The 12,849-nt window shown below is 31.8% G+C and overlaps 1 protein-coding gene across 8 annotated transcripts in view; it reads right to left on the bottom strand.

Moving 5' to 3' along the window:
* The window catches only part of LOC106464213 (ankyrin repeat domain-containing protein 39-like), a 48,733-nt gene extending 36,653 nt beyond the window's left edge, over positions 1 to 12,080 (bottom strand). For 3 of the 8 annotated variants that reach the window (XR_002611673.1, XM_022391915.1, XM_013924342.2), the window contains exons 1-5: positions 11,996 to 12,080; positions 11,087 to 11,204; positions 7,820 to 7,908; positions 6,337 to 6,540; positions 1,612 to 1,781 (exon numbers count right to left, since the gene is read on the bottom strand). Coding sequence is in view for 7 of the 8 variants with exons in the window: in XM_022391915.1 (XP_022247623.1) it covers positions 1,629 to 1,781; positions 6,337 to 6,540; positions 7,820 to 7,908; positions 11,087 to 11,204 (564 nt within the window). In the remaining variant the exon portion in view is untranslated. The other 5 variants (XM_022391919.1, XM_013924343.2, XM_022391917.1 and 2 more) reach the window with 5 other exon arrangements.
* Between the last annotated feature and the right edge of the window lie 769 nt (positions 12,081 to 12,849).

Raw genomic sequence — 12,849 nt, 5'->3', positions numbered from 1 at the left:
GTAAGTTCACCCGTTTGGTTTCCTATAGCAAACAAAATAAACAAATAAGCAAACTTCCTCTTATATATATATATATATATAGAGAGAGAGAGAGAGATTTATAATATTATAACATTATTTTTACAATATTGTATTGTTTTTAAATATTTTGTTTATAACATACTGTTTTGAATCAAAGGTTTCCTTCTCCCCGTATCCCCCACAGCTCAGAAGTCAAGTTACCAGATGCGACTAGTACTTGAGTAACAATCAATATGTTTGTCAGATATCTGTGAATGTTTTCGACTGATTCTCAAGAGCAGCAGAATGATATAACAATCCAAACTATATTCAAACGTGACAAACATTATTTCTGGATAAGTAGTGAAATAGCTAATAAGTTTCCACAGCTCTGGGAGAAGGCAAAGTTGTATTTTATCGCTTTTCCCACATCTTATCTGGTTGAATCTGGTTTTAGTCGGGTAACGTATTTGATATCAAAAATACGTAACCGCCTTGATGTTGTGACGAGAGGTGATCTTTTCTTATCACTGACCACACTGCAACCGGACATTCAAAAATTTCAAGTGTTCTTCAGGCCCAAGGATCACACTGAATAAAATGTCAATGATTAACAGAATATTTTTTACTTGTATAAGTAATTTTAAATATTTTATACGGGCAGTGAAGTTTCGGTAGCCCACTCAGAATTTATTGTGGCCCCCTAACTTTCTGTCATTCACGTGAGGCCCCTTAGAAACATGGCGTGGCCCCCTGGAGGGGATATGGCCCACGTTGAGAGCACTGCTTTACAGAATTAATTATTAAAAACTGTTTTGAACAATAGAGTAAAACACACTACAAAAATTGGTTTGACTAATTGAAAAGTCGTTTTAGGTCTTATCATTTTAATGGCGATGCTTTTGAAGAGAAAAATTGCTAAAATAGTGTACTTCATTGCTATATATAAAGCAGTAAATCTGTGTATCTGTTTGTCTGTTATCTAACCACTCCTAGGTCGCTGGGCCAATCTCAACCAAAGATTGTAGGATGATAGTTTGGAACAAGGGACATGTTAATGGGTGTTTAAAAAGCCCCTTCACCTCCATTACTGGTGTTACTGAGCATTTATCTTTGACGCAAGTTAACGTTAACTACATTTATAGATGGAGCTACGTCCTGACATCCCCCATAAAAAAAATGTATTCAATTTTCTATAACACAACATACACACAGTGTGGTGGAGAGTACACAAACGTATTATATATCTCAGAGAGTGCACTAGTACTCTATATGGAGGAATGCAGTGAATAAAATGGCTGTCACTATTGCAATAATACATAAACTCAGCTGAAGTTTTAACTCCAACAGCCAGTTGAGAAATGTTTGTAATTTTAAGCTATTATTGCTTATTTTTAGTGTAACAGTAGCAGATATGGTGTAAGAATGAAGTATTTCAAAAGTAGCTAGCTGTATATATGTGACAGTTTAGTTACATCATCAACAATTGTACCTATATTATTCAGATTTTTTTTATGTGGTATTTGAAAAAGTTACAGAAGATAATAAGAAAACAAACCAATATCCAATATACTAAAATTATACCTACTAACGGAATAGTATAATACGTACGATAATCCATAATACTCTCAACAGCTTTGCCTCAGAAGGTTTACAATCTCTGGGTGTTTTTCTGATACACAATCAGCTGGTATTCTGAAGTGGTTATCATTCACTGAACACAGGTTTCTGTCTGTATCTATAAGGATCTTAACAACATCCAAGTGTCCTCCTTCTGCTGCCTGAAAAATAAATGAAGTAAAGTAGTTTATTCAATGTGTTAAATTGTTTGGTTGTGTAGAAAAACAAAATAAAGTTATCAATAAGGGGAAATCACACACATACACAAAAGTCCAATGACTAGTTATTTCAAAACAAATGAATAACAATAAATGTCTTTTGTTTTATCAATATGTAGAATTAAGGTGTCAATCATGCTTCAAGGGTTAACACTGAAAGTTTTTCACCAGAGGTTTTTTTTTTCAGTTATAGAGTTTTGTCAAAATAAAAAAACAGGATAACTACTGGCTTGAATATGATATCTTAATAACCACAAATGGCTAAATGTACCAGGAAGTAAGTGACAATGCACAGCCCAGAAAGCTGAGGAACCAAATACTACATAGTTTTTTGCCCTTTACCATTTCTTGAAACTGCTCATGGCTCAGACTGTTTCCAAAAAACACGGTCTGTTGACACAGATATTAAAAATAAATAACGAATATTTGTTTTCTCCTATTGGATTTATATTAACAATGACTGACTTGAAGGTACTTTAAATGTTAAAGATATTGCTTATTTTATTAAAATACATCAACTTTTTTTTAGAGTTTAGTTGTAATAGTAGTATTACAAGTCAAACATTATTACTGTTACTTCACTTTAGCCTGTAATCCAGTTATCATGCTTATGATCTGATCTTTCTGTAATAAGACTAAGTGCAGGAGACTATATGTAGTCTTACTCAGGGTTCTGAGTCAGAATTATTATTAAGCAATAAATAGTGCAATAAACCATGACATAAGATTATTTACTCATTGTCATTTGAAGTTATGTATACACTCAAGTATAATGAGATATGTAGACTACTTTAGCAGAACTTTAGACTATACAATTGGAGATACTATTCTTAAGTCATAAAATTTACAACTGTTAATATCACAAAAATGAGCCATGGTCTGAATTTTACTTATCTGCATTGGAAACTACTGTAGAAACTTCATTTGTAAAAGAATTCACAGTGAGTTACAGTTTTCAGAGTTTCATTAAGTGCAAAATAAATATGAAAGCTTACAGTTCCATTTTTGAGAATGTTTTAACTTATATTTTGTTGTTATTTCATTAGAGAGAACACTTAGCTTCAAAATATGATCACATTTAACAAACTGTCTGTTCTTAGATCTTCAGGAGAGGTGGAAGTAATTTATTGTTTAGTTAAATTTTATTATAGTGAGACCTCATTAGTCCAGACATTGACAATCTGCTTTATTCACAATCCAGATGATTTTGTATATAGACAAATCTTCACAATGGGAAGTTCCACTAATAATCTGTACACATTTGCATTCTGAATACAAACAGCTGTTTCTTATAAAAAACATGGATTTCCCATTGATATAAGATTCAGTAAACTGTACATGATCTCACAAGAATCCAAGAAAGAATCGATCAGAAGAGGAAAAAAGATGATAACTACTGACCACAAAACACCTGCACTAACTAATGGGTACCAGTTTACAGCAATTTTTCTAAGAATGACCTTTATTGCATTGGGTAACAGTTTATGACAAAGTAGCAAGTGCAGATCAAAATGCAAATGCTGCTGCAAGTAAAAAAGATCTATGAAAGTTTCTGGCAGGATACGAATTGGTAGACATCTAAAATCTAGAAGATACTGGTTTATTTGATTGGAACTTAGTCATTCTTTGGAAAGCCAGCATGTTCAAGATACAAAAATTGCATAACATTTGCCTTGTGTACCAGTACATAGTGACTAGTTGCAACCATTTGTAATTACAAAATAGAAACGACCAATGCACTTTGGAAGTGACTTTAACCCTGCTGTCCATGTTGATACAGGTGGAATAAGAAAGCCTGGATGACGTCAATATTTTTCTCAAAGTGGCTTGAGGAGATGAACAGAAGGATGCACTCAAAGAAAAGAAAAATTAATTCTCCTTGTGGACAGAAATGCTAAGCTGCATCAGATCAACAACTGTCTAAATTAACACCTTACCACTCGCCACCATACACCACAGTAGTGATACAGCCTATGGATGCTGGCATAATCAGGTCATTCAAAGCTTACTACCATTTTGCTTGGTCCAGTGTTATTATGTGCAAGTATATCAACATTTTGTAACAGCCTGAACAGATTGAAACTGTTGAGCTTGTTAAGATGTCAGAAATCATCAATTACATTACTTCTGGAAGTCATACCTTAATCTATAGTGGTAATTACGCTACATCCATTGGTAATTGGCTCAACATCAACTCAGCAGAACCATCTGGTCAAAAGTTGTCAGATGAAGACATCATTTCCATTACATCTCTTCAAAAGTGTGATGACAGTGAATCTGACATTGAAAATGATCCATTAGTTGAGCCAGTCAGTCTGAATAAAGTACAATTTATCCTTAAAGACATCATCCCATTGTTCAAATAAAACAATAACTTATGTGAAGATGATGTAGTAATGTGTTATTTGCTTAAAACTATCAAGAAACTTCAAACGAAAAACATCTAGTTCAAAAGCAGACAGTGATCACATCCTTTCTCGGAAAGTGGTCTGTTGTATATTTAACCAATACTATGTGTATTTGGTATTTTGAATAAAACGATTTATGTGAAGATAATGAAGGTACACTAATTATGTGATTTGTGTAATTATTGATGAAGTAAAGATGAATAAACTGATGAAGTTTACTGTACATATAGTTACTTTTTGTTTACCAGTTGCATGTCCACCCTTATTACCTTGACCCCTTACATTTATTGATTGACAACGCATGTTATTAATGGTGTTTATTTTATTCAAAATGACTGATTCAACTATCCAAAAGTCTCATTAATCTGGATGAATTAATTCATTACAAATGTGTTCATATGGGCAAGGTTTCACTATATGTAAGAATACAATATTTTATTTTATTTATGTTTTTACTATACTGTCAAGTTTGAATTCTTTTATAAAAGTCTGTGACTCATCTGCTGATCCCAACAAAATGCTAGAATAATAAGCTCTAAGTGACAATCACATAGCTATATACACTACCACTACAAAGGTGCCTAGACAAATAATGATAACTAGTCACAATCAGTGGCAACTATTCAGAAGAACAAAAAGAAACCATGCCTCCTCAAAGATTTTGAATAAATAAAATATTTCTTATTTTTTTATATTAATATCTACATTTACTCTTTGGGTGCAAAATCCTTGACAACGAAATATTTTCATAAAAAATCAAAACTCTTCCTGTTGCACTGTATACCATTCAACAAGGTGACATCTTGTGGTGTGAGGCACAGAACACTTGTGCATCTTGTTTCTTTGTTTTCTTAGCTATACAATTTCTCTATACTCGAAACTGCCAAGAAAAGCCAAGCCTTCTTTCCTGGTTTAACAGAGATTTTGAAGCTGGCCACACAGTTAATGGAGTCAATCAGAATCTAAATTTAAAAACAACCAATGAAGGATAGATGACTCAAACTCCCATATAAATAAATCAGGATATCTAAAGTAAGTACCACTTTTACTATTCTATATTTCTGGGGGTTGGAGTTAAAATATTACCAGCTCCTCCTCAGTATTAACTACAAGTCACCAATAGTCTTAGTGATCACCATCTTAGTAGTGTGTAACACCACATTGGTCTGAATAACTCTAAACTAGGTTTCAGAAAGTATTTGGTGCAAATTGTCTGCATTATTCTTTCAAAAGCTCACTTAATTTATCGTGGTATAACCTCTAATTAACCCTCAGATGGTCTGAAAATGTCTTATGGAATTAAGACATGAGCTCTGGACAAAACATTCTAATGCTGATATTTATAACATGGCTAAGTTCTACACAATGCATTTTAAAGAAGGATTATACTCTTTTCATGACCCCATTAATATATGTTCATTTGAGATCTTTCATAAAAATGTAGACACTCCACAAATAAGTAGTACACTCAATGCACAATCCTTGACAGTTGTCATAATAAGTCATTATAGTAGTTTATCTGCTTGCGTCTTCAGGTCCATGGTTGGTTATCACTTTAAAACTGGCAAAACAGCTTTCAGTAATCTACAGGAACCACAACCAAACATAAAGTTTCAGTGCTGATGGTCTGTACACATGTCAAATGGTTTGCTAAAATTGTTGGAGAAATACAGTTTGTGCTTTCTAAGATATTCACATTCAAAGAGAACACAGGACTCACACATGGTGCCTATCCACATGTGGTCTTATTGGGTGCAGTAAAGTCACTGTGAATTTGCTTTAAGATAATTTTTGGCACTTTATAAAATTCCTTACATACGACATTTGTGATGGTCTTAAAGTTATTTTTGACCTACAAAATTCCTAATACTACTGAATTTACATTAGATATGCATGACCATGTACTACACTTCAGTCACACATCAGTTTTCAACACTTTTGTCAATCAGTAATCTTGCTTACCTCTAAACTCACACAATTCATGACATTTTACTATCTTGCTTATACATCTACTCTACTAATCCATCTATACAGTGACTATGCATTTCATGCTAAAATGTTATGTTTTTTAACAAATTTTTGCTACTTACTTTATGTAAGGCTGTCTTTCCATCACTGTCACAAATTGATGGATTTCCATTGAAATGTAAAAGTATCTTAACAATATCTACATGGCCTTTCAAAGCAGCTCTTTGTAAAGGTGTGGCACCACCAAGGGTCTGGACATTAGCACATGCTCCATTCTCCAGAAGAAAAGTACAAATTTCTAAGTGTCCATTCCTAGCTGCATAATGCTGTAAATACATTTCATAGACTTGTGCAATTATTAACAGTATTTTATTAAACAGAGAAAACTATACATTAGAAATGAATTTCTTTAAATTCATCTTTTATGTATTCATATTTCTCTTTTTTTTCTCAATACGTAAATTTAACAAAAATATGTGCTCATGTTAGGCCAAAAATTATCATTTTCCTCCAACTATTGCAGGTTACAAACACACATGGAGAGAGAGGTTAAGTGCACTGAGAGAGAGACATTAAAAGAGGACCAAGAAGGATATGTAACACTTATAATACGATGTGTTGCTAGTTTATCAAGAAAGCTGGATCCAAATTTTATTGTATAATGTACTTATTTCAAACAAATAAATCATATATATTTTAAATATCAACGGGTCCAGTTTAGGAGCAATTCATCATTTTGTGAAGAATCAGCTGATTACTTGATTAAGTGCATAAAAATCATTATATTACATTATATGGACTACTGAAATGGAAATACAAACCAGTGAAGGTAGCTTTATGGAAAGATAAAGACTTTTCTGTTCTTCAACTGTGATTGCAATGCTTCACTGTTTATCATATAAACGTTGTAAAAACTGAAAGTCGGCATTATGTTCAACAGAATTTAAGAACATTTTTGCTAAAACCTATTTTAAAGACTTAATAATTTAGAAGGAATTTGAAATAAGCATACAAGCTCAAATCACATTCTAATTCAAGAATTCATGCTTCCTTCTATAACTCAGTGCAATGTTCTTTTACTGTTCACTTATCTTCCAATTCTCATTTTTATCCTCAGTAAGCATTTCTTAATTTTAAAACATAAATTTGTAGTAGTTCTGTAGTATACTACCATTGAGTAAAAATGTGTTTCTGAAGTGATTTAAAAGCAAGAAACGATAATGCATTATTATATTCATTTGATTAATTAATATTTGATGCATATTTGTATACAAAATAATTTCTAATTACCTTTATGTTGTTATCATGGAAGAATACTAAATAACCAAAACTGAGTTGTCTATAACTGTGAAAAAGCTAGGCTAACAACCTTCTATTATCAACATTATTTCAGACTTTTTGGTAATTTAAAGTTTAAATATCCACATTGGTAAATGCCATTCATCTCTGATATCTTTAAAATTGGCTCAAGTTATGTCAAAATTTAAAACTGCTGCATATAACGTATGTAAAGATCATAAAAGCATAACAATCTACAACACAGCTTGAAGTTCTAAGTACAAAAACTTACATTTAAAACAACCAAATAAAAAAGTTACAACTAACCAATGCTGTGTACCCACTTGTGTCCTTACTTCCTGGGTCAGTTCCCTTTGCCACTAAGGACTTGACTTTAAGCAGATCACCATTCATAGCTACAAAACAGTAAAGATGAATTTCAGTCTCAATATAATTCAACTACACAACAGAGGCAATTGAGAGAGAGAGTTATACTGATGATTCAAGGCTAAATAATTATTGTACAATAGTATACCTTAATGTATCCACTTGTTCAGTAGTTTTATAATTAGGACTTTTATGAAATATATTTATGGGTTTGTAGTTTGTTGGTACTTAAAAACTATGTGCATATTTTTTTCAAAATAATCCACCACAAGTGCTAAAGCAAACATTAGGTACACACTATATAAAAGCAAAATACATTCTTATTTTGAAATTAAAAATGATTTTCTTTTCAAACAAAAATCTTTTTATATACAAGATGCCACTTCAAAACAGGTTTTGTTTTTTTTAATAAATTACTAATGTTTTACAATGAGAGTGAGCATGACATAATAAATTACTATGATTCTGATGGTTTGCAAACAAAATCTTTGCTTTGAAATTTACATGTCTAATAATTGTGGACTTTCTGTTCATGAAACCCTCTGTTGACTATGACTAAACTTAACTTGTTGTTGTTTCGTTACACTGGCTTTATGTACAGGTCTAATGCTCAAGATGATCAGGATATGTATAATGAACCCAACTATCCTTAGTAGCCTTTCTCAACATGTAACTAAACAATACAATAATTATCCAAATCTTGCATTTTTTTTCCTTCCTTAATATTTGTGGATTCTGACAAAGTTTAGGGATATGGTTGTATTAACATAAAGGATTGAAAGCTTTTCTCATTACTTATCATCTCACATATACTTGAAAATTAAACTTTGATAATGCAGTGAGTAATTAGCTTAAACTTTATGCCCATTTAAAGTATGAAAAAAAAACAACTTACTAATCAACTGTCTTTATAAAAGATGTGAAATAATTTTATCCCTTTTAGACAAAACATTTCACTCTTCAAGCTCACTTGAGAGTCTATATTGTTCACCATCACTATCAGTAAGGACTTGGGACTGAAATTCCAGGGTGTTCAGAAATTAGAGAATTACCCTTCATTTCCATGGGAGGATGTGACACTATTATATATTGTACATTAACAAAGTTCATAGTTTTGTTGATATGTTAGGTGATTCATAAATTTTGCAATTTGTTTTGTTTCAAAACTTATTATCCTTTTCCTTGCCTCTAGTTATACATTTAAATATTCTTTATTTATTTAAACTTAGACTTAGCTTTTTTTTTCTTCTTTTATTCAAAACTTATAAGTTATTCTAACAACTCTAAATTTTTCAAAATATCCATTAAATTGGTACATCATAACTCAAACAACACTAGTGGTCTGATTTTATTACAGATCAAAATATTAATGTATAATAAAACAGCTTATTTTTCATGATCTTTTGGATACTAAGATCCATTTCTTAACCCTACATTCGTATCATGGGGTTTTTTTTCTACCCCAAAAATTGTATAAACAATCTCACAAACAGATTGAAGCATCAGGCCTTTGCTGTTCCTGGTAGCTTCCTAAAACTGCTGATAGAGTACACACCTAGTTCACCCATTTTTACCACAGCTGAGCTGAGAGCAACATTCAGTTTCTTGTGGCTTGGGGAGCAAAATACCCCATGGTACTAAACCAAGGTATGTTTTCCCAGATTAACTCTCACTCTGTTATTTATCATTTTCATTGATGTTGCTTAATCAATGATCTTTTTAGTTCCAAATAATTCATAGGAAGATGTTTAGATAAAAAATATAAATTTTACTTTTTTAATCAAATAAAACGACACAAGCATCAATATCTGATATTTTCCATTATTTCTTTATTAATGCTACTAAAACATTAAAAAATGAACAATATTCTATGGAATCATTCACAAGATGTTTACTTTAAATGTACACATAGATAGATTAACAATCTAATAAAACTTGATTTGTTTTTTGATGTGGGGTGGGGTGCAAACCCATGGTACAAAGGTTGTTCCATACAGTAAGGGTACTACTGCAGGGTTAAAACGTTAAGTACTTCTTTTGGCTACAACATATAACCTGTGACAGTAAACGAAGGCTGAAGGATAATCAATCATCTATTGGTATACCTTACAAAACATTAGTGTTTAACCATATAAATAAATAATAATTAATAAGGTTTAAATAATGGAGGAAAACTTGGAGTTTACAACACAATAAAATTAGTGTGTAAAAAAGCAGATTGAGTGTGAAAGTTATAAAAGAAAACAGAGAATCTTAAAGTAAAGCCTGCTCTTGAAATGGAAAAATGGGAAACTGCTAGGTTTACTAAGGTGTGCAATGTTAGCTCTCTGACCAAGAATGCAAGTAACTGTTTGTGGATGTTGATCAAATATGGGGAAGTAAGAGTCCCAAGTTATATGTATTAGGTGATTTTCTAAGTATACAGAAATACCTATGCTCATCAAAGCAAGCTGCCTACTTAATTCAGAACGAAAAACTTACCCAATTAATAATGTAGCTAGTTTACTATACTGGTCTAATTAGCAGTATGTAATGTTACAAAACAAAAACTTATAATAATGGTTGGAATGTAATGGTTCGTCATTTGGATGCCCTCAATGTCATCCAATTATAAAGAATTACTCCAAGGCTCTGACAGTTTTGAATAAAAAAATTGTGAAGTAACTCTTCCTGGGGTTCTTCAACATATTAAAGAATAAAAAAGGAATTTCAGCAGGGTAAAATAATAAAAAAAAAGTTTGTGGAAATATATACGAGTCAGCATATAAAATTGTTACTGTATATAATATTGGTTAAGTTTAAAAGTAGATCAGAAAGGATTGATTTCAATGGCTCCATTTGAGCACACTGGGTAACAGAATGCTTAGAATGTATATAATGGAATTTTTAAACTAAGTTTATATAGTGGTGAGGAAATGTATTTGACCTTCAGGTATGGTGTCATGAATTTTAAATAAATGTTGAACACTTTAACTTATATTGACTTTTTCTTTTATGAACAGCTGTACAGTAAAGACTCGTTCTCTGCTTAGTCTATTAGTATTACACTATACCTAGAAAATATTCTCTATTTATCATAGAGTATTATTGGTAATCACTGTTTGTTTGCTTTACTTGCACATTTGTCCCCAATATATTCTATGAACTTAAACAATTCCTGTCATGAAGAGGTTGCATAATAGAAATATATGTCTAAATATATCTCACCTGCTGACCAAATACCTCGTTCAAATTCCATCTCATCTAGCGTCTGATGAACTGAAGGTATTGGTGTGGTTGCATTGCAGCAACAGCCTTGCTTACCATCAGAATGTCCATGGTCCATCTTTCAAAACAAAAAATATCAATATGAAATATCATGAATACAGAAGCCCATATTTTAAAAACATCATACTATTAGTAAAAACTTGTACATAGTACAGTATTCATGAACAAGCATAATTTTATTACGTAATTCAAAAATTTATACAGTGACTGATCAATGTCAATACCATTAAGGTTAACACATATATTTGCAAGGACAAGTTAAGATCTATGATACGAGTATGAAATTTTCTCTTGAAAAACGAAGAGTTATAGGAGATCTGAATGAGATGTTCAAGATTATCAATGCATCATCTTTTTTTTTTGCAATTACTGTGAAAATGGTAAGAGTAAGGCAAGGGGGCAAATATAAACTTTGGAAGTGTAATTAATATTACAAAACACTGTGGTTGGTCTTTGTTACAGGTTAGTCTCAGTTGTGACGGGTGCAGTAAATTTATTGGGAATTTAAACACTTTGTAAATACTTAAATAATCAGAACTGTAGTTGAGAGATCGTTTTATAAATGGACGTAGTCTGGCCAGTTTCGATGGGCCAAGAGGCCCTCTTGTTGTCCTTCAAGTTCAACTTCATCATCATGTTCAATATTAATATAATATTTTAATATTAATAATTGTTAATGTTAAGTTATAGTATCTTTATACGATGCTTTTGGTTAATGATAAAGCAGCTGTGAAAAACAGAATTACATAAACTTGCAAAAAGGCTTTCTTTTTCACCTACTAATAAAGATGTAATTATCGTTAATACAAATACATCAAAAACAGCGAATTTACACGAATTAATACTAACACTAGCTTGAGTCCCGAAATCTCAGCAGAAAACTGAATTCAAATAGTCTAGCAGTGTCCTCTACTGTCTCTCTAAGATCGTTTAGTGTGGCAATAAAAAATAAATGAAATCTAATGGGTTACACTTGGAGTGATGCCCTCGTATAGTAATAAAATGGAGTTACCAAATACAATGTATAAGATATTTTTATTTTATATTTTCAGAGAGGCAGTATAAAAGACAAAATTTTTTACTATTGTGTATAAGTATTATAACTGTAGTAATCTATTTAGCCGCTGACAGTGATGAAACAATTTTTTCTCTAGCGCAGTATATTGTATTGTTCTTGTTTCGCCATTCAACAATAGAACAAATTTCTAAAGTAGTTTAATATTCACAGTTTCTGTGAAACTTAGCAACTTGCCGAGGTCTGTTTAGAAATCATTTCAGTACCTTATGTATCTGTTTCTTCGCATTAGTTTTCTCTTGTTCTCGTTCCGCACAGATGTACGCTTTCAATAATTATTTCTTAACCAAGACCAATAGTAAATAGTTTTTCACTGTAGTTTGTACATTTGATATATACTAAGATTGCATTTTTCAAGATATAATTTTATCTTGAATTTTTTTTATTGATTCAATTACTGACAAGTATATATAATATCTATGGGCTTTTTATAACAGTATTTCAATATATTATTACGACAGCGGAAGTCGCGTGACTCTGCTGGCGCTGGTAGCGCATGCGTGAATGAGTTTCTCGAATTATCAAGGAACCCCGCGAATGTCCGAGTGTTTGATAGACGCCCTCTTTTTTAGTATATAAGCCTGGCAAAGAATAGACATAGATAGATAATTAAAGAAGCGAACAGTAG

Source organism: Limulus polyphemus, unplaced genomic scaffold (genome assembly GCF_000517525.1).
Source record: "Limulus polyphemus unplaced genomic scaffold, Limulus_polyphemus-2.1.2 Scaffold1588, whole genome shotgun sequence".
Taxonomy (NCBI): Eukaryota; Metazoa; Arthropoda; class Merostomata; order Xiphosura; family Limulidae; genus Limulus; species Limulus polyphemus.
This window is presented reverse-complemented; position numbering and strand designations above follow the sequence as displayed.